The sequence below is a fragment of the Bufo gargarizans genome, chromosome 6 (genome assembly GCF_014858855.1).
Source record: "Bufo gargarizans isolate SCDJY-AF-19 chromosome 6, ASM1485885v1, whole genome shotgun sequence".
NCBI lineage: Eukaryota > Metazoa > Chordata > Amphibia > Anura > Bufonidae > Bufo > Bufo gargarizans.
Genome location: NC_058085.1, coordinates 270,956,127 through 270,981,041, shown reverse-complemented (window position 1 = coordinate 270,981,041; position 24,915 = coordinate 270,956,127). Strand labels below are relative to the sequence as shown.

The window sequence follows — 24,915 nt, the reverse complement described above, 5'->3', positions numbered from 1 at the left end:
GGCTGGGGTATATGCAAAATGGCCTGCATATACTGTATGTATTAGACTGTTAATTATTTGACATATGCAGATGAGGAGGTCACCTTAAAGGGGTTTTCCAAGTGTTTTATACTAAAGACCTGTCTGATTAGTGGGGGTCTGACACCTGGGATCCCTGGTGCGGAAGGTGCGGCCTCCTCGGCGTTTACCAAGCACAGGGCAGTCCTTTGGTTTCACAGCTGAGCCCTATTTACTTAAATGGGGCTGAGCTGCGCCTAAGCCATGTAACCAATGAATGTGATGTCACATGACCTAGGGTAAGTTGCGAGAAGGCTGTGACGCTCAGATGACTAGCAGGAGTTCGGGGTGTCGGACACCCACCGATCAGATACTGGTGACCTATCCTGAGGATGGGTATTCAATTTAACCACCTCCGGACCGCCTAACGCACATGTGCGTTCCGGAGGTGGCAGGCTGGCGCACAGTCACGCATATATGCGTCATCTCGCGAGACGCGAGATTTCCTGTGAACGCGCGCACACAGGCGCGCGCGCTCACAGGAACGGAAGGTAAGCGAGTGGATCTCCAGCATGCCAGCGGCGATCGTTCGCTGGCAGGCTGGAGATCCGAATTTTTTAACCCCTAACAGGTATATTAGACGCTGTTTTCATAACAGCGTCTAATATACCTCCTACCTGGTCCTCTGGTGGTCCCTTTTGTTAGGATCGACCACCAGAGGACTCAGGTAGGTCAGTACAGTCGCACCAAACACCACACTACACTACACCCCCCCCCCCCCCCGTCACTTATTAACCCCTTATAAACCCCTGATCACCCATGATCACCCCATATAAACTCCCTGATCACCCCCCTGTCATTGATCACCGCCCTGTCATTGATCACCCCCCTGTCAGGCTCCGTTCAGACGTCCGTATGATTTTTACGGATCCACGGATACATGGATCGGATCCGCAAAAAGCATACGGACGTCTGAATGGAGCCTTACAGGGGGGTGATCAATGACAGGCGGGTGATCACCCATATACACTCCCTGATCACCCCCTGTCATTGATCACCCGCCTGTAATTGATCACTCCCCTGTAAGGCTCCATTCAGACGTCCGCATGATTTTTACGGATCCATGGATACATGGATCGGATCCGCAAAACACATGCAGACGTCTGAATGGAGCCTTACAGGGGGTGATCAATGACAGGCGGGTGATCACCCATATACACTCCCTGATCACCCCCCTGTCATTGATAACCCCCCTGTAAGGCTCCATTCAGACGTCCGCATGCGTTCTGTGGATCCGATACATGTATCCATGGATCCGTAAAAAATCATGCGGATGTCTGAATGGAGCCTTACAGGGGGGGTGATCAGTGACAGGGGGGTGATCACCCTGATCACCCCCTGTCATTGATAACCCCCCTGTAAAGCTCCATTCAGACGTCCGCATGCGTTCTGTGGATCCGATACATGTATCCATGGATCCGTAAAAAATCATGCGGATGTCTGAATGGAGCCTTACAGGGGGGGTGATCAGTGACAGGGGGGTGATCACCCTGATTACCCTGATCACCCCCTGTCATTGATAACCCCCCTGTAAGGCTCCATTCAGACTTCCGCATGCGTTCTGTGGATCCGATACATGTATCCATGGATCCGTAAAAAATCATGCGGATGTCTAAATGGAGCCTTACAGGGGGGTTGATCAGTGACAGGGGGGTGATCACCCTGATTACCCTGATCACCCCCTGTCATTGATAACCCCCCTGTAAGGCTCCATTCAGACGTCCGCATGCGTTCTGTGGATCCGATACATGTATCCATGGATCCGTAAAAAATCATGCGGATGTCTGAATGGAGCCTTACAGGGGGGGTGATCAATGACAGGGGGTGATCAGGGAGTCTATATGGGTGATCACCCCCCTGTCATTGATCACCCCCCCCCCCCCCCCACTGGTAAGGCTCCATTCAGACATTTTTTTTGGCACAAGTTAGCGGAAATTTTTTGTTTGTTTTTGTTTTTGTTTTTCCTTACAAAGTCTCATATTCTACTAACTTGTGTCAAAAAATAAAATCTCACATGCACTCGCCATACTCCTCACGGAATCCAAATGCGTAAACATTTTTAGACATTTATATTCCAGACTTCTTCTCACGCTTTAGGGCCCCTAAAAAGCCAGGGCAGTATAAATACCCCACATGTGACCCCATTTCGGAAAGAAGACACCCCAAGGTATTCCGTGAGGGGCATATTGAGTCCATGAAAGATTGAAATTTTTGTCCTAAGTTAGCGGAAAGTGAGACTTTGTGAGAAAAAAAACAAAAAAAAAATCAATATCCGCTAACTTATGCAAAAAAAAAAAATTCTAGGAACTCGCCATGCCCCTCATTGAATACCTTGGGGTGTCTTCTTTCCAAAGTGGGGTCACATGTGGGGTATTTATACTGCCCTGGCTTTTTAGGGGCCCGAAAGTGTGAGAAGAAGTCTGGGATCCAAATGTCTAAAAATGCCCTCCTAGAAGGAATTTGGGCCCCTTTGCGCATCTAGGCTGCAAAAAAGTGTCACACATGTGGTATCGCCGTACTCAGGAGAAGTTGGGGAATGTGTTTTGGGGTGTCATTTTACATATACCCATGCTGGGTGAGGAAAATATCTTGGTCAAATGCCAACTTTGTATAAAAAAATGGGAAAAGTTGTCTTTTGCCAAGATATTTCTCTCACCCAGCATGGGTATATGTAAAATGACACCCCAAAACACATTGCCCAACTTCTTCTGAGTACGGCGATACCAGATGTGTGACACTTTTTTGCAGCCAAGGTGGGCAAAGGGGCACATATTCCAAAGTGCACCTTTCGGATTTTGCAGGCCATTTTTTACACATTTTGATTGCAAGGTACTTCTTACACATTTGGGCCCCTAAATTGCCAGGGCAGTATAACTACGCCACAAGTGACCCCATTTTGGAAAGAAGACACCCCAAGGTATTCCGTGAGGGGCACGGCGAGTTCCTAGAATTTTTTATTTTTTGTCACAAGTTAGCGGAAAATGATGATTTTTCTTTTTTTTTCTTTTTTCCTTACAAAGTCTCATATTCCACTAACTTGCGACAAAAAATAAAAAATTCTAGGAACTCGCCATGCCCCTCACGGAATACCTTGGGGTGTCTTCTTTCCAAAATGGGGTCACTTGTGGCGTAGTTATACTGCCCTGGCAATTTAGGGGCCCAAATGTGTGAGAAGAACTTTGCAATCAAAATGTGTAAAAAATGCCCTGCAAAATCCGAAAGGTGCACTTTGGAATATGTGCCCCTTTGCCCACCTTGGCAGCAAAAAAGTGTGACACATCTGGTATCGCCGTACTCAGGAGAAGTTGGGAAATGTGTTTTGGGGTGTCATTTTACATATACCCATGCTGGGTGAGAAAAATATCTTGGTCAAATGCCAACTTTGTATAAAAAAATGGGAAAAGTTGTCTTTTGCCAAGATATTTCTCTCACCCAGCATGGATATATGTAAAATGACACCCCAAAACACATTCCCCAACTTCTCCTGAGTACGGCGATACCAGATGTGTGACACTTTTTTGATGCCAAGGTGGGCAAAGGGGCACATATTCCAAAGTGCACCTTTCGGATTTCACCGGTCATTTTTTTACAGATTTTGATTGCAAAGTACTTCTCACACATTTGGGCCCCTAAATTGCCAGGGCAGTATAACTACGCCACAAGTGACCCCATTTTGGAAAGAAGACACCCCAAGGTATTCCGTGAGGGGCACGGCGAGTTCCTAGAATTTTTTATTTTTTGTCACAAGTTAGCGGAAAATGATGATTTTTCTTTTTTTTTCTTTTTTCCTTACAAAGTCTCATATTCCACTAACTTGCGACAAAAAATAAAAAATTCTAGGAACTCGCCATGCCCCTGACGGAATACCTTGGGGTGTCTTCTTTCCAAAATGGGGTCACTTGTGGCGTAGTTATACTGCCCTGGCAATTTAGGGGCCCAAATGTGTGAGAAGAACTTTGCAATCAAAATGTGTAAAAAATGCCCTGCAAAATCCGAAAGGTGCACTTTGGAATATGTGCCCCTTTGCCCACCTTGGCAGCAAAAAAGTGTGACACATCTGGTATCGCCGTACTCAGGAGAAGTTGGGAAATGTGTTTTGGGGTGTCATTTTACATATACCCATGCTGGGTGAGAAAAATATCTTGGTCAAATGCCAACTTTGTATAAAAAAATGGGAAAAGTTGTCTTTTGCCAAGATATTTCTCTCACCCAGCATGGATATATGTAAAATGACACCCCAAAACACATTCCCCAACTTCTCCTGAGTACGGCGATACCAGATGTGTGACACTTTTTTGATGCCAAGGTGGGCAAAGGGGCACATATTCCAAAGTGCACCTTTCGGATTTCACCGGTCATTTTTTTACAGATTTTGATTGCAAAGTACTTCTCACACATTTGGGCCCCTAAATTGCCAGGGCAGTATAACTACGCCACAAGTGACCCCATTTTGGAAAGAAGACACCCCAAGGTATTCCGTGAGGGGCACGGCGAGTTCCTAGAATTTTTTATTTTTTGTCACAAGTTAGCGGAAAATGATGATTTTTCTTTTTTTTTCTTTTTTCCTTACAAAGTCTCATATTCCACTAACTTGCGACAAAAAATAAAAAATTCTAGGAACTCGCCATGCCCCTCACGGAATACCTTGGGGTGTCTTCTTTCCAAAATGGGGTCACTTGTGGCGTAGTTATACTGCCCTGGCAATTTAGGGGCCCAAATGTGTGAGAAGAACTTTGCAATCAAAATGTGTAAAAAATGCCCTGCAAAATCCGAAAGGTGCACTTTGGAATATGTGCCCCTTTGCCCACCTTGGCAGCAAAAAAGTGTGACACATCTGGTATCGCCGTACTCAGGAGAAGTTGGGAAATGTGTTTTGGGGTGTCATTTTACATATACCCATGCTGGGTGAGAAAAATATCTTGGTCAAATGCCAACTTTGTATAAAAAAATGGGAAAAGTTGTCTTTTGCCAAGATATTTCTCTCACCCAGCATGGATATATGTAAAATGACACCCCAAAACACATTCCCCAACTTCTCCTGAGTACGGCGATACCAGATGTGTGACACTTTTTTGATGCCAAGGTGGGCAAAGGGGCACATATTCCAAAGTGCACCTTTCGGATTTCACCGGTCATTTTTTTACAGATTTTGATTGCAAAGTACTTCTCACACATTTGGGCCCCTAAATTGCCAGGGCAGTATAACTACGCCACAAGTGACCCCATTTTGGAAAGAAGACACCCCAAGGTATTCCGTGAGGGGCACGGCGAGTTCCTAGAATTTTTTATTTTTTGTCACAAGTTAGCGGAAAATGATGATTTTTCTTTTTTTTTCTTTTTTCCTTACAAAGTCTCATATTCCACTAACTTGCGACAAAAAATAAAAAATTCTAGGAACTCGCCATGCCCCTGACGGAATACCTTGGGGTGTCTTCTTTCCAAAATGGGGTCACTTGTGGCGTAGTTATACTGCCCTGGCAATTTAGGGGCCCAAATGTGTGAGAAGAACTTTGCAATCAAAATGTGTAAAAAATGCCCTGCAAAATCCGAAAGGTGCACTTTGGAATATGTGCCCCTTTGCCCACCTTGGCAGCAAAAAAGTGTGACACATCTGGTATCGCCGTACTCAGGAGAAGTTGGGAAATGTGTTTTGGGGTGTCATTTTACATATACCCATGCTGGGTGAGAAAAATATCTTGGTCAAATGCCAACTTTGTATAAAAAAATGGGAAAAGTTGTCTTTTGCCAAGATATTTCTCTCACCCAGCATGGGTATATGTAAAATGACACCCCAAAACACATTCCCCAACTTCTCCTGAGTACGGCGATACCAGATGTGTGACACTTTTTTGATGCCAAGGTGGGCAAAGGGGCACATATTCCAAAGTGCACCTTTCGGATTTCACCGGTCATTTTTTTACAGATTTTGATTGCAAAGTACTTCTCACACATTTGGGCCCCTAAATTGCCAGGGCAGTATAACTACGCCACAAGTGACCCCATTTTGGAAAGAAGACACCCCAAGGTATTCCGTGAGGGGCATGGCGAGTTCCTAGAATTTTTTATTTTTTGTCGCAAGTTAGTGGAATATGAGACTTTGTAAGGAAAAAAGAGAAAAAAAAAAAAATCATCATTTTCCGCTAACTTGTGACAAAAAATAAAAAATTCTAGGAACTCGCCATGCCCCTCACGGAATACCTTGGGGTGTCTTCTTTCCAAAATGGGGTCACTTGTGGCGTAGTTATACTGCCCTGGCAATTTAGGGGCCCAAATGTGTGAGAAGTACCTTGCAATCAAAATGTGTAAAAAAATGGCCTGCAAAATCTGAAAGGTGCACTTTGGAATATGTGCCCCTTTGCCCACCTTGGCAGCAAAAAAGTGTGACACATCTGGTATCGCCGTACTCAGGAGAAGTTGGGGAATGTGTTTTGGGGTGTCATTTTACATATACCCATGCTGGGTGAGAGAAATATCTTGGCAAAAGACAACTTTTCCCATTTTTTTTATACAAAGTTGGCATTTGACCAAGATATTTTTCTCACCCAGCATGGGTATATGTAAAATGACACCCCAAAACACATTCCCCAACTTCTCCTGAGTACGGCGATACCAGATGTGTGACACTTTTTTGCTGCCAAGGTGGGCAAAGGGGCACATATTCCAAAGTGCACCTTTTGGATTTCACCGGTCATTTTTTACACATTTTGATTGCAAAGTTCTTCTCACACATTTGGGCCCCTAAATTGCCAGGGCAGTATAACTACGCCACAAGTGACCCCATTTTGGAAAGAAGACACCCCAAGGTATTCCGTGAGGGGCATGGCGAGTTCCTAGAATTTTTTATTTTTTGTCGCAAGTTAGTGGAATATGAGACTTTGTAAGAAAAAATAAATAAATAAAAATCATCATCATTTTCCGCTAACTTGTGACAAAAAATAAAAAGTTCTATGAACTCACTATGCCCATCAGCGAATACCTTAGGGTGTCTACTTTCCGAAATGGGGTCATTTGTGGGGGTTTTCTACTGTTTGGGCATTGTAGAACCTCAGGAATCATGACAGGTGCTCAGAAAGTCAGAGCTGTTTCAAAAAGCGGAAATTCACATTTTTGTACCATAGTTTGTAAATGCTATAACTTTTACCCAAACCATTTTTTTTTTGCCCAAACATTTTTTTTTATCAAAGACATGTAGAACAATAAATTTGGCGAAAAATTTATATATGGATGTCGTTTTTTTTGCAAAATTTTACAGCTGAAAGTGAAAAATGTCATTTTTTTGCAAAAAAATCGTTACATTTTGATTAATAACAAAAAAAGTAAAAATGCCAGCAGCAATGAAATACCACCAAATGAAAGCTCTATTAGTGAGAAGAAAAGGAGGTAAAATTCATTTGTATGGTAAGTTGCATGACCGAGCGATAAACGGTGAAAGTAGTGTAGTGCCGAAGTGTAAAAAGTGCTCTGGTCATGAAGGGGGTTTCACCTAGCGGGGCTGAAGTGGTTAAAACGGTCAGAAAACCCTTTAAAGGGCATCTGTCAGCAGGTCTGTACCCATGAAACTGGCTTACCTGTTACATGTGCGCTTGGCAGCTGAAGGCGTCTGTGTTGGTCCTATGCTTATATGTGCCCGCAATGCTGAGAAAATGAAGTTATAATATATGGAAATGAGCTTCTAGGTGCAATACTTAGAGACTCTCTCTCCAACTGCTACTGTACTTTGACAGGGCTTGGTGTTATGAAGTTTTCACTGCCTGGTCCTGTCAATCAAAGTGCAGAGGGCACAGCAGTTGCAGAGAGAGCAGAGCCTCTAGGTGTAATGGCAATGCCCCCGTTTCTCCTAGAGTCTCATTTCCATATATTAAAACTTCATTTTTCTCAGCATTGAGGCCGAGGGCACATATGAGCATGGGACCAACACAGATGCCTTCAGCTGCCAACCGCACGTCAGGTCAGCCAGTTTCATAGGTACAAATCTGCTGACAGATGCCCTAAAGCTATCATTTACTGGTTATGAGTAAATCCGCAGTCATCGTCCAAGCGGATTTTGCTGCACATTGGCGCACATTTTACCCTATGCATTTCTGATGGTGAAATCTGCAGTGAAAATCCACAGTGTAAGGGCTGTTTCACATGAGCGTGTGCCGTCCGGAAAGCGTAATCGCCGTTCTGGACACTGCTCATCTTGCAGGAGCGAGTGTCATTATAGTGGTTTATAAGGCTATGTGTCTCTGCATGACCTTATTGCTACAGATTCATAGTGACAGCTTTATGTCAGTATGATCCTGTAGAAGGAAGGTCATGCAGAGACACATAGCCTTATAAATCAGTATAATGCCCTGTGCTCCTGCAAGATGAGCAGTGTCCAGAATGGAGGATCACGCGCACACAGAACGTGATTTCTGGACTGCACACACTCATGTGAATGAGCCCTAAACATGACTTGCTGGGGACTGACCACTGCAGGTCAATATCTGCACAGATTTTTCTTCTTCTGCAACATGTGAATGAGATTTGGTAAAATTTCATCTACTTTGCTGCCGCTGTAAATGCTGCAGATTTTCAACCTGCAATTCCACTTTGGATATCCACAACGTATCCGCTCTGTGGCAGCATACCCTTTATATAGCATTTGAAAAAATGACATGAGATCTCTTCCAAGTTTATAATGCAAGATTTAAAACTCTTACAAATAGAAACACTTAAAGGGGTTGTGCAGCCTGTTTGTATTGATGACTTATCCTCCGTATGGGTCATCAATATCTGATCGCAGGGCATCTCACACCCAGCACCCCCACTAATCAGCTGTTTGAAGGAGGCGGTGCTCCATGTGAGTGCTACTTCCTGTACATTATACTGCCCATTGTCTCCTAAGTGCATTGTAATTACAAGTATTGATTCCTTTCGTTTGAATGGAGTGAGTACTTGTAATTACACTGCACTGCCGCTACAGGAGAGACAACGCATAATGTATCGAAGAGGAAGCAGCACTCGCATGGAGTGCTGTCTCCTCTTCAAACAGCTGATCGGTGGTGGTGCCAGGTATCGGACCCCTGCCAATCTGATATTGATACTGGTTGCACAACCTCTTTAAAGAGGACCTGTCACCTCTCCTGACATGCCTGTTTTAATAGCTTCATGCATTCCCCATGTAATAACAATTCTGGAGCATCTATTCTTATGGCTCTATGCTGTACTATTCCGTTATTTCTACTAGAAGTTATGAATGAATTGCTAGCAGTCTGCAGTAAGGGTACAAAGGGGTTTTACCGGTTTGGGGGGGGGGGGGGTGTACCTGCACAGTCTGACAATGGCAGCACTGATTGGATAGAGTCAGACTGTGCAGGGACACACCTCCAACTGGTTACCACCCCTTTGTACCCTTACTGCAGACTGCTAGCAATTCATTCATAACTTCTAGTAGGAATAATAAAGGAATGGCACCACATAGAGCCATAAGAATAGATGCTCCAGAATTGTTATTATATGGGGAATGCATGGGGCTATTAAAACAGGCATGTCAGGAGTGGTGAAAGGTCCTCTTTAATACTGGAAAAGGAGATTTTCTAATGTGTGAAGGTTACTCCTCTGATGCCACAGCAGTTATCTGAAGTATAACTTTGACAGTGATATATGCAGGTAATAAGCTTTTTTTTTTACTGGCGAGAAATAAGGTATAGTCATGTCTACTGGCTGGACGGAGGACAAATGGACACTATTTTGGCCTTCATTGGGTAAATGGTAGCTTTTCCCAATGAATATGCCAAATGTAAGCACCAAACATGATGTGAATACAGCCTTATACGTATGGTCTGTACACACAGTTACACAATGGCTGTGCACGTGAGATGTACTGTATATAATAGTCTAAATGATTTACCATTCTCTCCTGTCGCCAGATTTTGAGGGCACAGAAATTGCATACACAGGTCCTGCAAGTAACCATGTTATAGATCAAGGTAGAGGATATGGAAGGATACTCTCTATCACTTGCAAGTGAAAGCTGCTCACTTCTGTCACCACGTGCGCTATTCCTGTGGCGAACTGCATGTTATCTCTATGAAGGGAAGGCAGGACAAGGTGCATGATATGGCAGTGACCAGGCTCATATCTGCTCTGCGATCTCTTTCTTAGAATAGCATCAATTTTCAGTAGTTTTCAGCTAAAAATGAATTATTTAAATTTATGAATGGAATTGGAATCTAGTGAAAATATCACAAAGCAAAACCAGCCCGAAAACCATTAACACGTTTATTTATTGGGCTTTTCAAGTGGATATCCACCTTTTACCAATTATGCTAATTATTTTTTTTATATTTTTTCGGTAGCTGGAGCTCCAAATAAACTGTATAGTCACATAGTTAAAATGCTACTTCCCTCGCTTGTGGCAGCAGCAGCTAGCTAAAGTTTGAATTCCCACAAATCCCCATTAAAATATTTTGCAGGAGGTCGGGAATATTCTAAAAGAAAAATAAAAATAAAAAAATAGCTCATCAACTCAGTCCCCTTCCTTCCAGCAACGCCACTTTACTTCCAGCGCTGCGACAATGACATCACTGACTATTTCACGTGATCGCTGCAGCCAGTTTCTGACCTCAGCTGTCACCTGAGGTAGTTACTGTAGGCACATCAAGAGTGGTGTACCCATTTACCCGTTTAGCTTTAGCAATCACATGGAGTAGTCGGTGACATAATCACTGCTGTGGCGTAAACAAAGACGGCCGGGACCACCCTAGCAGCAGCCGTGTACCGGTCAGTAATTGAGCGTGTGAGTACGTTTTATTTTTAACTTAAAAACTTTTCTGGCCTTCTGCTAAATTTTTGAGGACCCCAGAAAACCCCTTTAAGAACTTACAGCATACTTTTTACACAATCAATGGCATAATAAAACAGCATAAAGTAAACTCCTTAGCGCCCCCTAGTGTTTCAAACAATGCAACACTAAAATAGAATACAGTAAACTTCTGCTTGACCTGTTGTGGGTGCAGGTAGTCAGGAAGTTCATATTTAACCGTGTCTATTGAGGGCATTTGGAGATGGTAGGTCCATACTATAGCGGCTGTGTCCTGCAGTACAGTTTCTGTGCACATTGCTAGTATCTTTTTCTATAATTAGTTAAAAATCATCAATTTTTAAAAGGGAAGAGAACTTGCTCACTGCTACCATGACATGTCCTGCCTACTACAACTTCATGAATTCACAGTTCAAAGGCATTGCAGCTTCTAAGTTTCACATGGTCAAATGCAAAATATGATATTTTTCTATGTCAATAGGCTAATCTGGATGTTCTGTATTTTTTTCATTACTGATACAGGGGAGAAACCTTCTGGGTTCCGTAGTGTAAGAGCTCCTACTACCAAAGTGGCTGCCTCAATCGGCAGTGGACAGAAACTGCCCATATGTGATCACTGTGGAAATGGGATTGTGTAAGTAGCATTTTACTGTATTTAATCTCCTTTATATACACAGGATTTAATTTCAAACACTGCTGTATACATGCTCACTGGATCTAGTCAGGGGTTAAGTAGACCATAGGCTCTGAGCAGTTTGGAGTTGTTTACTTTCCTTTTCTTCTCCATCTGGCCCGGAACTCCTGGTGACTAAAGAATTTGCTGCAGCGACAACTTTGGTCCAATGCTTCTGCGGCCATTCCATAGCGACACAAGTTAATTCAGACCCTTCCTCCAAATGTTTTACCTTTTTAGCATAATAGTCGATCACGGTACTACTGTATCTGATGGAGATAACCACTACTTTTCATTTTCACCATATCCCTGCTCCACTTTTCTTTTGCGATCCCCCTCTTCCCCTTTCCTCTTTCTTCCAAAACCCCCTTTTCTTCCTTTGCTTTCCTTCCCTTCCTTTCCTTTCTTTCTCTTTCTTCTACACTCTTCTATCGCTTTTTTCTTCTTCTGTGTGAGAGACATGCTCTCGTACTTTTGGACAATATTTACTAGAGTGAAGTTAAATTAATTCAGAGTGACGCAGAAATAAATACAAGGCCCCCTAAACGAATACAGACTCCATACCAGACCCCTTTTAACTAAGACAGTTCTCTTAGAGAAGACCCCAAACACTTACACAGCAGCTATTTCTCTGCCTCCTGGCAGTTCTCTCCTCTGGCTTCAGGACCTGCATGCAGGTCCTTCAACACCAACAACTCCTCCACACATTTGGTCTCAAAGCAGTTTTGTCATCATTTGTGCCACACTTCACTGTAAAAAAAAAAAAAACAATAACACCATATGTGTGAGTGATATGTGTTGGCGTTTTGGGAAGGTGTACTTTCCCTATAAGAAATACGATAGAAATGCAAAAAAAAAAAAACACTGGACAAAACATTTTTTGAGGCTTTTCATGGCAAAAAAAAACTGTGTGTGTAAAGGAACCCTTACAATGTTTTTGCGTTTCTCAGGGGTATCTTTGTGAAGATCCGGGACAAGCCTCGTCACCCCGAATGCTACGTGTGCTGTGACTGTGGAATGAATCTCAAACAGAAGGGGCACTTTTTTGTAGAGGATAAGATGTACTGTGAAAAGCATGCCCGGGAACGTATGACACCGCCTGAAGGATACGAAGTGGTGGCAGTGTTTCCAAAATAAACACAACCTCTCTGCAGCTGAAAAGTGACATTCTGTAGCCTGTTTTAATGCTAAGCAAGGCCTCTGTGTAACTAAACATGAATGTTTGCAGTAAAGCTTCTTGAGAAAATACCAGGGGTGACTTATCAAAACTGTCTACAAGTTAATCTGGCCTTGCTGCCTATAGCAACCAATATGAGTCCTCAGCGCCACATATGTCCATAGGTTGTGTCTGGTATTGCAACTCCACGGAAGTGAATGAGACTGAACTGCAATACCAAATACAACCTGTGGACAGGTGTGGCCCTGTTCATGAAAAAAAAATACAGCCATGGAAAAATAAAAGCTACCCTGTGATTGCCTGCCTTGCAAAACTAGGCCAGTTTTACTTTTAGACCGTTTTGATAAATCTGCCGGTGGACGCCTGTGGAAACTTTCTACATGATGGTAATTTCAAACCAACATCTATGATGTTTTTTCATCTTTGCTTTTGTTGATATTCAATACAGAAAATCTTTATTACAGAGATGTGAGTCGCGTGATTTTTATAATGGTCTGTAGCTATTTAGTGTCCATTACTAGCAGAACAAGGGGATGGTGGTAACGTGTCCTGTGCTGGAAAATCACTGAATACGAGTGGAATGTAGAGGCAGAAGAAAATAATTAGAATACATGAAAACACTTTATTGCTGCAGCCAAGATGTAGTAGTACCTTAGAACCGAAGCAGAGTTCAGTTTCAAGTTTTAAAGTGGTTTTCCGCTTTAAAAATCAACTACTGGGGGCGCATGCATGCAGTTCACAGGAGCGGATGTGCACTGTGTGAGCCCAGGGCCCGCCACTGCTAAAGGACTGATTTAGCGCTGCTTTGCAGCTTCACAAGTACTGACCAGAACACCCATCCACTTGGGATTATGACTTGGGATTAAGTCCCAAAAATCGGGCGCTACGCTGACCTTTCAGCCTCTATCTCAATCCATTACGGCTATCTTTGCCTCGCAAGCGGCCTCCAAAATGGCGGACCTGCCTGCTCCTGCTAACAACAAGGACTCTAATCATGGAGTGCCATGATCCCCACCACCAGCTCCCTCCTCGCCTACTGCTTCTCCGCTGAGGGATCTCTACCAGAACATCAGACAACTGTTCTGAGACGAGCTAGCTAAGGCGGTGGCGGAGTTTACTTGCCAAATTCACAACCTTGGCCAATGGGTCGCAGTATAGTGGATGCCATAGGAGCGGATAGATTAAAACATTGATACCCAGGCAGCATAATTAGAGGCTTTGGAGCTAAAAATTCAGGACTTGGAGAACCGCTCCAGGAGAGTGAACCTCCACATCTGGGAAATCCCCAAAGACTATACCTTATTGCACCGAACAGCCATGGATCTCTTCAATTCGGAACTCCCTGTTCAGAATTGATCGGATTCACGGAGCTCTGGGCACTCCAAAGAACTCAGATTTTCCCAGGGACATTGTACTGAAACTCCACTACTCAGAGGCCCGTGACCAGCTGCTCGCAATCTACCAACGCTGCTGGGCCTACCACCCACGGCATGGCTGTACTCTGACCTGGCTCCTTCTACCTTGGGGCACCACAGGAACTTGAAGCCCGTCACAATGGCTCTCCAGCAGGCCCAGGTATGCTACAATTGGGGCTTTCCATTCTCCCTGACTCTTTTATAACTCCAGAACCTACCTGATCCGTTCTCTTTACGAAGGCAAGGAGGCTCTGGCTAAAGCGGGAATCCCCATGGAGATATTGGCACCTCTCCCTTTTTCAGGCACAGTTGTATGTTGTACATTAAACCAGCTGTATTACAACCAGTGTCCCATGACAAAATGGAGGCTGTTGTGAAGAATCTACAGCAGCGAGAGACAAACCTGCAGCAAATCAAGGCTAATAAGCAGCAGCAGGAGACTAACCAGTTGCTGCTACAAAACGTGATGGCTTTGCAGATAGCAGGAGCAACCCCGAGCGTCCACGATGCCCGGAAAGCAGTCCGTGCCGCGATTTATAATATGACCCCTGCAGACGACATTGAAACTTACCTGACGATGTACGAGAAAGTGGCCATCAGGGAAAAGCTACCCCGTGACCAGTGGGCTGAGGTCGCCGCTCCATTCCTGGCATCCGATTCCCAGCGGGTGTATTTCGACTTGCCGGACGGTCAAGCGGCCAAGTGCCAAAAAGTAAAGGGTGAGATTTTGGCAAGACTGGGGGTGAATGTGTTGGTCCGGGCCCAGCGGGTACATCAGTGGGGGTTTAAGCCGGCTGAGCCTGCGAGGACCCAGTATTATAAGTATTAAGTGGCTACAGCCTGATGTGCTGAGTCCCATGGCTATGCTGCATAGACTATTGGTTGATATGTTCTGGAGGGCTCTGCCAACCCCTCTCCAGCACTGGATCAGCCAGTTTTCTCCTGGCAACGCCCTAAAAATGGTGGACCTGGTGGAGCACTACGAGGCTACTAAGACTGTTACAGGGGGGTCTGTTCGGAGGGGGTTAGTCAAACCCTGTAAATCTCCATCCCAGACCCGACGACTTGTATCAATCAAACCCACCCGGGGTGTACCCTCTATGGACCTGGCTCCAATAGTCTGCTGATGGTGTCAGGAGCCGGGGCATGGAAGAGCTGACTGTCCCCATCAGGTGGAACCCATGGAACTAACTATGGCTACCGTCAGTCACTATATGCCAGGAAGGTACCCCAAAAATGATAAACCACCTGTGCCAGGTGGAGGTAGGAGATACTCCGGCGGAGGCTCTGCTGGACTCGGGGAGTCCGGTGTCCCTAGTAAGGGCTCCACTGGTACGGTCAGGCCGGAAAGTTGGGGTCATGTGCATCCATGGAGACTTAAAAGACTATCCCACCGCCCTGGTGTCTCTAACCACGGGCTGGCAGATGGAGTACACTACAAACTTATAATAGGGAGAGGTTTCCCGGCACTATGGCCTGTTATGAGAGTGACTGATACCCATGAGACAGGGGTAACCCTAGCAGAGTGGCCTGGCTCAGGGGGGAGACCAAAACCCTGGGAACCTGAGACCGAAGGGACAGCGATAGAGGTGACCGCCACTTCGGTGGAAGAGGGGTAGACAACTTCACTAAGTGTGATGGTAGTAGGAGATGTGGAGGACTTGCCACCAGGTCTTGAATTGGCAGACCTCAATATCTTTGGGGATAATTTTGGTCCCGCCCAACGTCGGGACCCAACTCTATTGCGCCTTGGAAAATGTGTTAATAGTAGATGGTGAACCACAACAACCTGGGGCAGAGTCAGTGTTTACCCGTTTTGTGGTTCATCAGGATATGTTGTATCAGGTAAACCAACTACGGGGTGAGCCTATTGAACAGTTGGTGGTCCCCAAGGCTTATCGCAAGCTTGTGTTAGATCTAGCCCACCAACATGTTCTCGGTGGTCACCTGGGGCTGCAGAAAACTCAGGATCGTATTCTACAGCGGTTTTACTGGCCCAGCATATTCAAAGAAGTGGAAGAGTTTTGTAAGTCTTGCCCGACCTGCCAGATAACTAGCCCCCAGCCACATTTCCGTAGTCCCCTAGTACCTCTCCCGATTATCGAAGTATCGCTTGACTGAATAGTTATGGACATCATAGGCCCAGTACCGAAGTCCGCCAGAGGGCATCAACACATCTTAGTCATTCTAGACTACGCCACTCGGTACCCGGAGGCAGTGCCACTGCGACATACCTCAGCCAAACTCATAGCTAAGGCTACTTTCACACTAGCTCAGGACAGATCCGACAGGCTGTTCACCCTGTCGGATCCGTCCTGCCGCTATTCTGCCGTGCCGCCGGACCCGGCTCCGGCGCAGCACGGCAGTGCACGGTCAGAGGCCGCCGGACTAAAAGTACTGCATATCTGATTTTTTAGATCCGCCCTGTCCCCATTATAGTCAATAGGGACGGAGCAGTGGCACGGCAAAATAGCGGCAGGACAGATCCGACAGGGTGAACAGCCTGTCGGATCCGTCCTCCCGCTAGTGTCAAAGTACCCTAAGGAGTTCATGGAGATGTTTTCCCGAGTAGGACTACCTAAAGAGGTTCTGACCGACCAAGGGACCCTTTTTATATCCAAGGTGATGAGGGAACTATGTAAGTTGCTGCACATAAAACAACTTCGGACGTCTGTTTACCATCTGCAAACAGACAGTCTGGTAGAACGGTTTAACCAAACATTAGAAAATATGTTGAAAAAGGTAGTATCTAAAGATGGGAAGGACTAGGGCCTCCTTCTGCCCTATCTCATGTTCGTAGTGCAAGAGGTACCCCAGGCCTCTACTGGGTTCTTGTCCTTCGAACTGCTATATGGCAGACACCCTCACGGTCTCTTGGACGTGGCCAAAGAGGCATGGGAACAACAACCCACTCCACATAAGTGTCATTGAGTACATTACCCAAATGCAAGATCGGATAGAGACAGTGTTGCCTCTTGTTAGGGAGCATATGGAGCCAGCTCAGCGAGCCCAGAGTCGGGTCTATAATCGGCAGGCTCGGGTCAGGATCTTTAACCCGGGTGATCAGGTTTTGGTTCTGACCGTGGACAGTAAGTTCCTGGCCGGGTGGCAGGGGCCCTATGAGGTACTCAAGAAAATTGGGCGGCGAAAGCCAGAGCAGGTTTACCATATGAATTTACTCAAACCGTGGAAAGATAGGAAAACCTGTACAAGAGACAGCCTGCGGCCGGGTTTTCTAGGAGAAGAGGTACCGGCCCCTCTGTCTGATGCAACAGAGGCGGCTGCCACTGTAAAAATTTGCTGGCAGCCTCTCCTCTAAACAGACTCAGGAGGCCAGGGAGTTCGATAGTCGGAACAGGGATGTGTTCTCGGACCTCCCTGGACGCACTTCTATAATCCAGCATGACATTGTCACTGAGCCTCAGGCAAAAGTTCGATTAAAATCATACCGGGTGCCCAAGGCTTGGTGACAAGCCATATCGGAAGAGGCTTTTGCCGCTTTGAAGTCGGCCTGTGTGGGTCACCGGTTTTGGTGACGCCGACTTCAAGAGGGAGTTTGTGGTACAAAAGGATGCCTCCGAAGTAGGCCGTGATGAGGTACTCTCTCAGGAAGTCAACGGGGAGGAGCATCACGTTGTCTTCCTAAGCCGCAAGCTCACACCAGCCGAAACCAGTTACAGTATAGTGGAGAGAGTATGCCTGGCTAGGCTATCAAGTGGGCACTCAAGTCTCTCCGCTACTATTTGTTGGGGATAAAGTTCCGCCTGCAGACCGACCACTCCCCTCTAAAGCGGATGAGCCGGGCCAAAGACAGGAATGCCAGGCTCACCGGATGTTTTTTGTCTCTGCAGAACTTTAAGTTCTCGGTAGAACCCAGAGCAGGCCGGTTGCAGGGAAACACGGATGACCTGTCCCAGGTGCATTGTCTGGCATGTATCCACCCCCTCAGGGTTGAACAAAGGGGGGGGGGGGATATAGCAAGGCAGGTATTTTCCTCCCAGCATGTGCGGCTGGGCTGGTTTCCAGCCAGGTAGGTCAAATACCGGACCGGAGTTTAAGTGCCAGTCTGGGATTTGGCAGCAGCTGGCTGTCCTTAAATAAGCAGCTGGGCTAAGCATAGCTGCAGGGAGAAAGTGACCATCCCTCCCACCCCTGCAGCTGACAGAAGTTGTATTTTTACCTTCATTTTTTAATCCCTGTATGCTGCGGAGAGGGAGTCCTTGCGGTGGGGTTTTTAAGTCCGTCTTTTGAGGGTGGCCTGAATGGCCATCCTACCTGCCTCTGAACTGTCACCTCCACAGAACTCCGCTCCCTTAACAGTGTCATCCACAGCGCCCTGCCCCTTTAAAGCTTACCTGCATAAGTGAAGAAAAATGGCTGGGTTGTTTTGGAAACCTGGTGTAAAACTGTGTGTATGTGGAGACTAAGGACCTGCGAGCTTGAAATGGCTTATAAGGGCCATGTGACCGTGTGTATGGCAGTTGGGATATGAAGAGAAAGACCTGCAGGCCTCTATTGGCTAATGTAGGTGATGGGATGTACCATATTTGCATTTTTGGGGAATATCTTAGGAATGGTATGTGCTAGAGAGCTGTGACCCCCACAAGATTTCTTTCCAGGTAGCAAGGGATGTGTATACCAAGTTTCATTGAAATCAATAGTTGTGTTTTTGAGTGATTGCGGAACATACATACATACATCCTTCTTTTTATATATATATATATATTTATATGATTCTGAGGAAAACAAAAGAATAAAGTGGTGCAGAGACACCGAAGACTACAAAAAGGGCCACATCTACAATTGGCAGTCGGAGCGACAGTTTAACATACAGAAGGATGTGAGGAAAAGAAGGAAGAACACACAAATCTCTCCAAATAGTGAGCAGTCTTTTTTAGATCTGGCTCCACAGACCCCGGTGGATCGAGGAGACGCATCAGGAGAGGTGGACGTGGGCACGGAGGGTCCAAACAGGTCACGCAACAAGAACTGTCCTGTGGTAACCAGGAGCAACGTGGGGAAGAAAAGATGACTGTGATCAATTTGTCTTCCAAAGAACTGACTTCCACGCAAGTGAGTGTCCTATCTAAAGGATTTTCATTCTGTCCCAGCTCCTCAGTGAACTGGTTTGAACTTGAATCTAACTTGTTTTCTTTTTTTCGCCGCATCAAACTTAAAGTATGGCATCACAATAGGATCAGTATTGAGAGACCCCAGACTAGTGAATTCACATTGGGATCTCTCAATCTCTTTCTGAAAAGTAATTTTACACCCAATGTCCACGAACCAGCCATTGAGGCTTATATTAGTGCAGTCCGACGGGGGCTTTCTGAGCTCAGGTCCTCCGCACAGGGGGGTCCTGACTTCAGACATCCGAACCTGACCAGTGCTGAGGTTGAGGCTCTGGAAGCCTTGAGAACTGACTCCACCCTTGTTCTTAAACCTGCGGATAAGGGTGGAGCCGTTGTGGTGATGGACACCAGCAAATACACACAAGAGGTTATGCGACAGCTAGGTGACCAACAGGTCTATAAAGTCTTGGATGCTGATCCCAGATTCAAGATAGCTGGTGTTATCCGCAATTGCCTGAAGGACGCTATGGTTGCTGGTATTATCGATGGGGGTCTTTGTGAATTTCTTGAGGTGGCACATCCAGTTACTCCGGTGATCTATGTGCTGCCCAAGATCCACAAGACCCTCATCGATCCCCCGGGACGTCCCATCGTCTCGGGCTCGGATTCCAGCCTCAGCAACATAGCTATCTTTCTGGATAAAATATTGCGTGAATTTTCCACTGGTGGGTCCTCTTATATACAGGACACATCAGACTTTCTTGTGAAACTACGGGATACTGATGTGTCACAGGTCCATTCAATACTTCTGGCATCATTCGATGTCACATCACTCTACACGTCTATTGCACATGATAGTGGTGTCATGGCTGTCAGGAAAGTGCTCATGAAGTCCCCATATACTTCGGATGCTATTGATTTCATTATAGATTTGCTTAATATTGTTCTCCGGTACAATTACTTTCTTTTTCAGGATGTGTATTATTTGCAACAGCGGGGTGTGGCCATGGGGTCTCATGTGGCCCCCACCTATGCGAATATATTCATGCGAAATTATGAGGAAGATGTCGTCTATCCGTCCCACCACTTCAGCCATGTGCTGAGGTGGTGGAGATATATCGACGACATCTTCCTCATATGGACAGGTAACGAGGTGGAATTGAGTGGGTTTCATGCCTTTCTTAATGGTCATGACCCTAACTTACAATTCACTCTCGTACATTCAAGAACGGACATTCAGTTCCTGGACACCAGGGTTGTATATAATGAGGGAGTATTACATACGGAATTATACACCAAACCCACTGATACTAACACCTTCCTGTGCTACAATAGCTCCCATCCCAGGAGAATGATACAGTCACTTCCCTTTTCACAGTTCCTGAGGGTTAGACGAGTCGTCTCTGATGAACACAAATCAGATGCAACCCTGGAGTCCATGGCCGTGAGATTCCGAGATAGGGGATATCCCAAGCGATTGCTAAACCAGCATATGGATAGAGCACGGGCTATGGACAGGGAGATATTATTGACCCAGCGAAAAACTGCACAGAGATCAGCCAGGATCCCTTTTGTGTCAGTTTTCAGTGAGCTCAGCCCGTCTATCAATAGGATTGTCAGGAAACACTGGGATCTACTTGGGACTTCTTTCAAGGGGATACCAGAGTTTCAAAGCCCGCCATTGTTCTCCTACCGCCGTTCCAGAAATCTTCGTGACCAGCTGGTCAAGGCGGATATTGGTCCTAAGAAATCCTTCAGACAGACAGCATTGACGCAGCCGGGCTTGGGTTGTTTTCCCTGCTTAGGGTGCGTCAATTGTAGATACATCCAAAAAGCAAAAACATTTATAAATCCTCATACAGGTGAATCCTATGGGATATCATTTCATCTCACGTGCAACTCCAACTACGTGATTTACGTGTTGTCATGTCCATGCAACCTACTCTATGTTGGAGAGACAACAACAGACCTGAAGACCCGCCTTAACAACCATCGCCTGAGCATTCGTAAGAAACGTCTCGATTTACCAGTTTCTAAACATTTTTCTGAGGCTGGGCACAGGGAGGGTGATCTGACAGTTTGGATCATCGACCATGTGCCACAACCCAGACGTGGCGGTGACAGGTCTAAGTTGCTTAAACGTAGGGAGTTGTGCTGGATCCACAGGCTTAACAGCCTTAGACCCAATGGATTGAATGTAGAATTTAACTTTGGGGAGGTGGTGTGAGGAATGGCTTGCCTCCTGTGTTATGCTGATTATGCCAAGGTACTTTTGTGTACACACTGTGTTTATTTATTATTTTTTAAAACTGTTGGACTAACAGTAATTTTTTCTTCTCTTTTTTGCACACAGATCACCAGCATTTCACATATTGAGGGGTGGAGCTCAAGGATGAAGTGGACACATCTTTATACATATGAGGTGGATACCTCTAGAAACTATATGTTTTTTTTCTTTTTTATTCTATTAAAGAAGTTTTGATCTAATTTTTATATGAAAATTTTTTCACTGTCGGATTCGGTACGCATCATGAGTACTACAGTTGGGCTGTGATGGTGCTATAATTGCTTTTCCATCATGTTGGTATGGCTTTGCTCCCTGTGATACCTGGGCACTAATTGGAGGAGAACCCTCCTTGGGTATATATGCGACCAGACACCCCTGATGGAGATCTTCCTGTACATAACGGGTTTTCCGTATTGTCAGTGGCCTCTAATCAGGGTGCAGCATGAGGGCAATCTGGTTACCGGGCTGCCCGTGCTGGTCTAATTTGCAATACCCTGCTGGTGGCCGCATACAGGTAAGGGCTGCTTTTCCAATTTCCAAGATGGCGTCCTGAGAGTGTCTATGGACGGAGCATGCGCCGCAATACGCCCAGACTGACTGCGGTGGCGCTGTGGTGACGTAGGAACGTGGGCCGCTTCTGATGACGCTCGGCGTCCTGTAGTAGATGTCATCACTACTTCCTGTCTGATGCTATGCCGCTCCGATGTAAGTGTATGTGTATAGACAATCTAGTGTACGCCTGGAAGGAATTCTTTAATGTTTGCAGGTGTCCTTTAACACGTCCCTCAGCTCCTCCCCCTCGGTGTGTTTCCATGTACACTGGACATACCCACGGGTTGTGCACTTGTATAAGAGTGCGATCGATGGGTCTGTCCTCTTTCACTTTAATACGCAAATGTCTGATTTTGTACTTGATTACAGTTTCATGATGTATTATCACTAGATATATGACATTTGCTCTAGTTTTGCACTTGCACTGTGCATCTCATGTTCTATGCAATGGTATTTTTTGAACACGCCCCTATGGGTGTGGTGTGATCACATGATGTGAATTTTAATTAACTCACCTATATAATTGCAATCACTTGATTTGTAACACTGCTTGAGAAAGGCTCAGTGGAGCCGAAACGTTGCACCGCATGGTTGAATAAAGAACTTTTCTACTTTTACAAGACCGGAGTGCCGTCCTTTTTCTGGATATATATATATATATATATATATATATATATAAATACGCATACACTAGTACAATAATTGTACTTTATATTTGTGTGCGGGGCCCAGTTCTGAGATTCGCTATGGGGTCCCTCAATTTCCATGTACTCCCCTGGAAGGGACATCTGCCTCTTCCTTCACTAGGCGGGGAAGTAGTGATGAGGAGAGTGGCGTGGGAGCTGGTGTTGCGAGCAGTGAGGCTCCTGACCCAGAGACCGTTGAGGAGGACATCAGTGAAGTGCAGACAGTACTCTGTGGTGATGATGATGTAGCTGATTGCACTTGGGAGCCGGGTGAATTAGGGGCTTCATCATCATCCGGAGAAGAGGGTGGCAGAGCCAGCAAGTCGCTAGCAAGGCTGGGAGTCAGCAGGGTGGCAGCAGTAGGAGGTCAGTAGCCAAAGGTGCCCGGAGTAGACCACCTGCTTCGCAGGAGCCTACCTGCCCGGAAAGTAGTGGTGCAAGGGTTCACGGAAGCAGTGGCGGTAGCAGTCAGTCAGTGCGTAGTGTTGGGGGTAAAATCACCTACTCAGCGGTGTGGCAGTTTTTTGTTAAGCCGACGGAGGAGGTGAACATGGCCATATATAGAATCTGTGGGCAGAAGGTGAAGTGTGGCCGGGGTGCCAATGTTGGCACCACGGCTCTGTATCAACATATGCAGCTTCACTATAAAGTGGCCTGGGAGAACCGTGGCTCTGATGTGGTGGTCCAGCCCGCCGCAGCAACCACTGCATCACCCAGTGGCACACGCCCGCTTTCAGGCAGTCAAGGCTCTACCACCTCAGCCAAAGGGAGCAGTCTGTCCTTCCCATCATCTGCTGGTCCTGATGCTCCTGCTGCTCCTCCTACTCCGCGTCAGTCATTCCGTCAGCAATCGATCACCAAAGCAATTGGCAAGACACAACAGTATACGTGCACTCATCCAACAGCGCAGAAGCTGAATGTGCTCCTGTCTAAGTTGCTGGTGCTGCAGTCCCTCCCTTTCCAAGTGGTGGATCTTTCAGAGAACTGATGGCTTGTGCTGAGCCGAGATGGAGAGTCTCAAGCCGGCATTTCTTTGCCTAAAAGGCAGTACCAGCCCTGCACACACATATAGAACAGAAGGTGGGCCAGTCTTTGAGCCTGTCGCTGTCTGCCAAAGTGCACGGCAGCGCCTACATGTGGAGATTTAACTATGGTCAGGAACAATACATGTCCTTTACGGCCCACTGGGTGAATGTGGTTCCTGCACAGCCACACCAGTAACTTGGCCAGGTGATGCCGCTTCCGCCTCCACGTTGTCATGCCGTTGGTCCTGCGACAATGTCCGCCTCTGCCTCCTCATCCTCCACCGTGTCCTCAGCCTCTACTGCAGGGACAATTCACAGTGCCTCTCCAGCATACCACATGTGCAGGGCACTGCGGTGTCACGCTGTTCTGCACCTTGTTTGCCTGGGCAAATGGAGTCACACAGGGGAGGAACTGCTCTGCTCCATGTCTTTGGAATCAAGAAATCAAATCCTGGGGAGCAAGAGGAGCAGCGCTGGGAGCAGGACGTGCCATCTTACTGCTCCGGCGGAGCCCAACTATATCCCGCTCCATCAGCCACTTTGGAGGGCTGCCATCACACCGCCAGCTATCTGGGTGCTCAGCTGCCCTCAAGAGCTTCGGATCGGTGCCCGTTGGACCCGCCTAGACCTCGTTTTAAGGCCTTTCCGCCTGCGGCCTGTGCAGGCCTGTGAAGCCGCGGCCTGGAGTAGCGGAGCGCGCCGAGTCGGCAGACGCACCGCCTGCGGAGGAGCGGCCCCAACATCGCGGCGCTCACTGGGGGACAGCTGTTAGGCCTCCCCCCCATCTAACATCGGTGGCCAGCGGCGGAGGAGGAGGCAATCTGCTGACGGCGCAGGGGGACCGGCGGCGACCCGTGGACGGAGCTGACAGGCCGGAGCCATTACTCAGGTGGGAGACTGCACTGATCCCCTTATCCCGGTGCTGCCCCTTGTCTACACTCTCCCGGGCACCTACTCCAGCTCAGCTCTCTTCCTGGCATGGTTTTGGGACTGCATCTGCCTTGTTGAAGCCCTGCCATCAAAAATCTTAAAGGGCCACTGACCCTATTTTCGCTGTTGGGCACACACCACTGAACCGTACGCTGCCGTTTCATTGACAGAGGTTACATCTGTCCTGTGAGCATAGCCTAACACCATCAGCCTCCCCAGGTCCTCTGGATTGCGGACGCACAAGTCCGCTTT

The 24,915-nt window shown here is 46.5% G+C and overlaps 1 protein-coding gene across 7 annotated transcripts in view; it reads left to right on the top strand.

The window, feature by feature from the left end:
* The window catches only part of PDLIM1 (PDZ and LIM domain 1), a 79,663-nt gene extending 66,502 nt beyond the window's left edge, over positions 1-13,161 (top strand). For 5 of the 7 annotated variants that reach the window (XM_044296086.1, XM_044296088.1, XM_044296091.1 and 2 more), the window contains 3 exons: positions 9,954-10,013; positions 11,369-11,480; positions 12,470-13,161. In XM_044296086.1, coding sequence (XP_044152021.1) covers positions 9,954-10,013; positions 11,369-11,480; positions 12,470-12,656 — 359 coding nt within the window. In that variant the 3' untranslated portion in view covers positions 12,657-13,161. The remainder of the gene's footprint in view (positions 1-9,953; positions 10,014-11,368; positions 11,481-12,469) is intronic. The other 2 variants (XM_044296087.1, XM_044296090.1) reach the window with 1 other exon arrangement.
* The last annotated feature ends 11,754 nt before the right edge of the window (positions 13,162-24,915 follow it).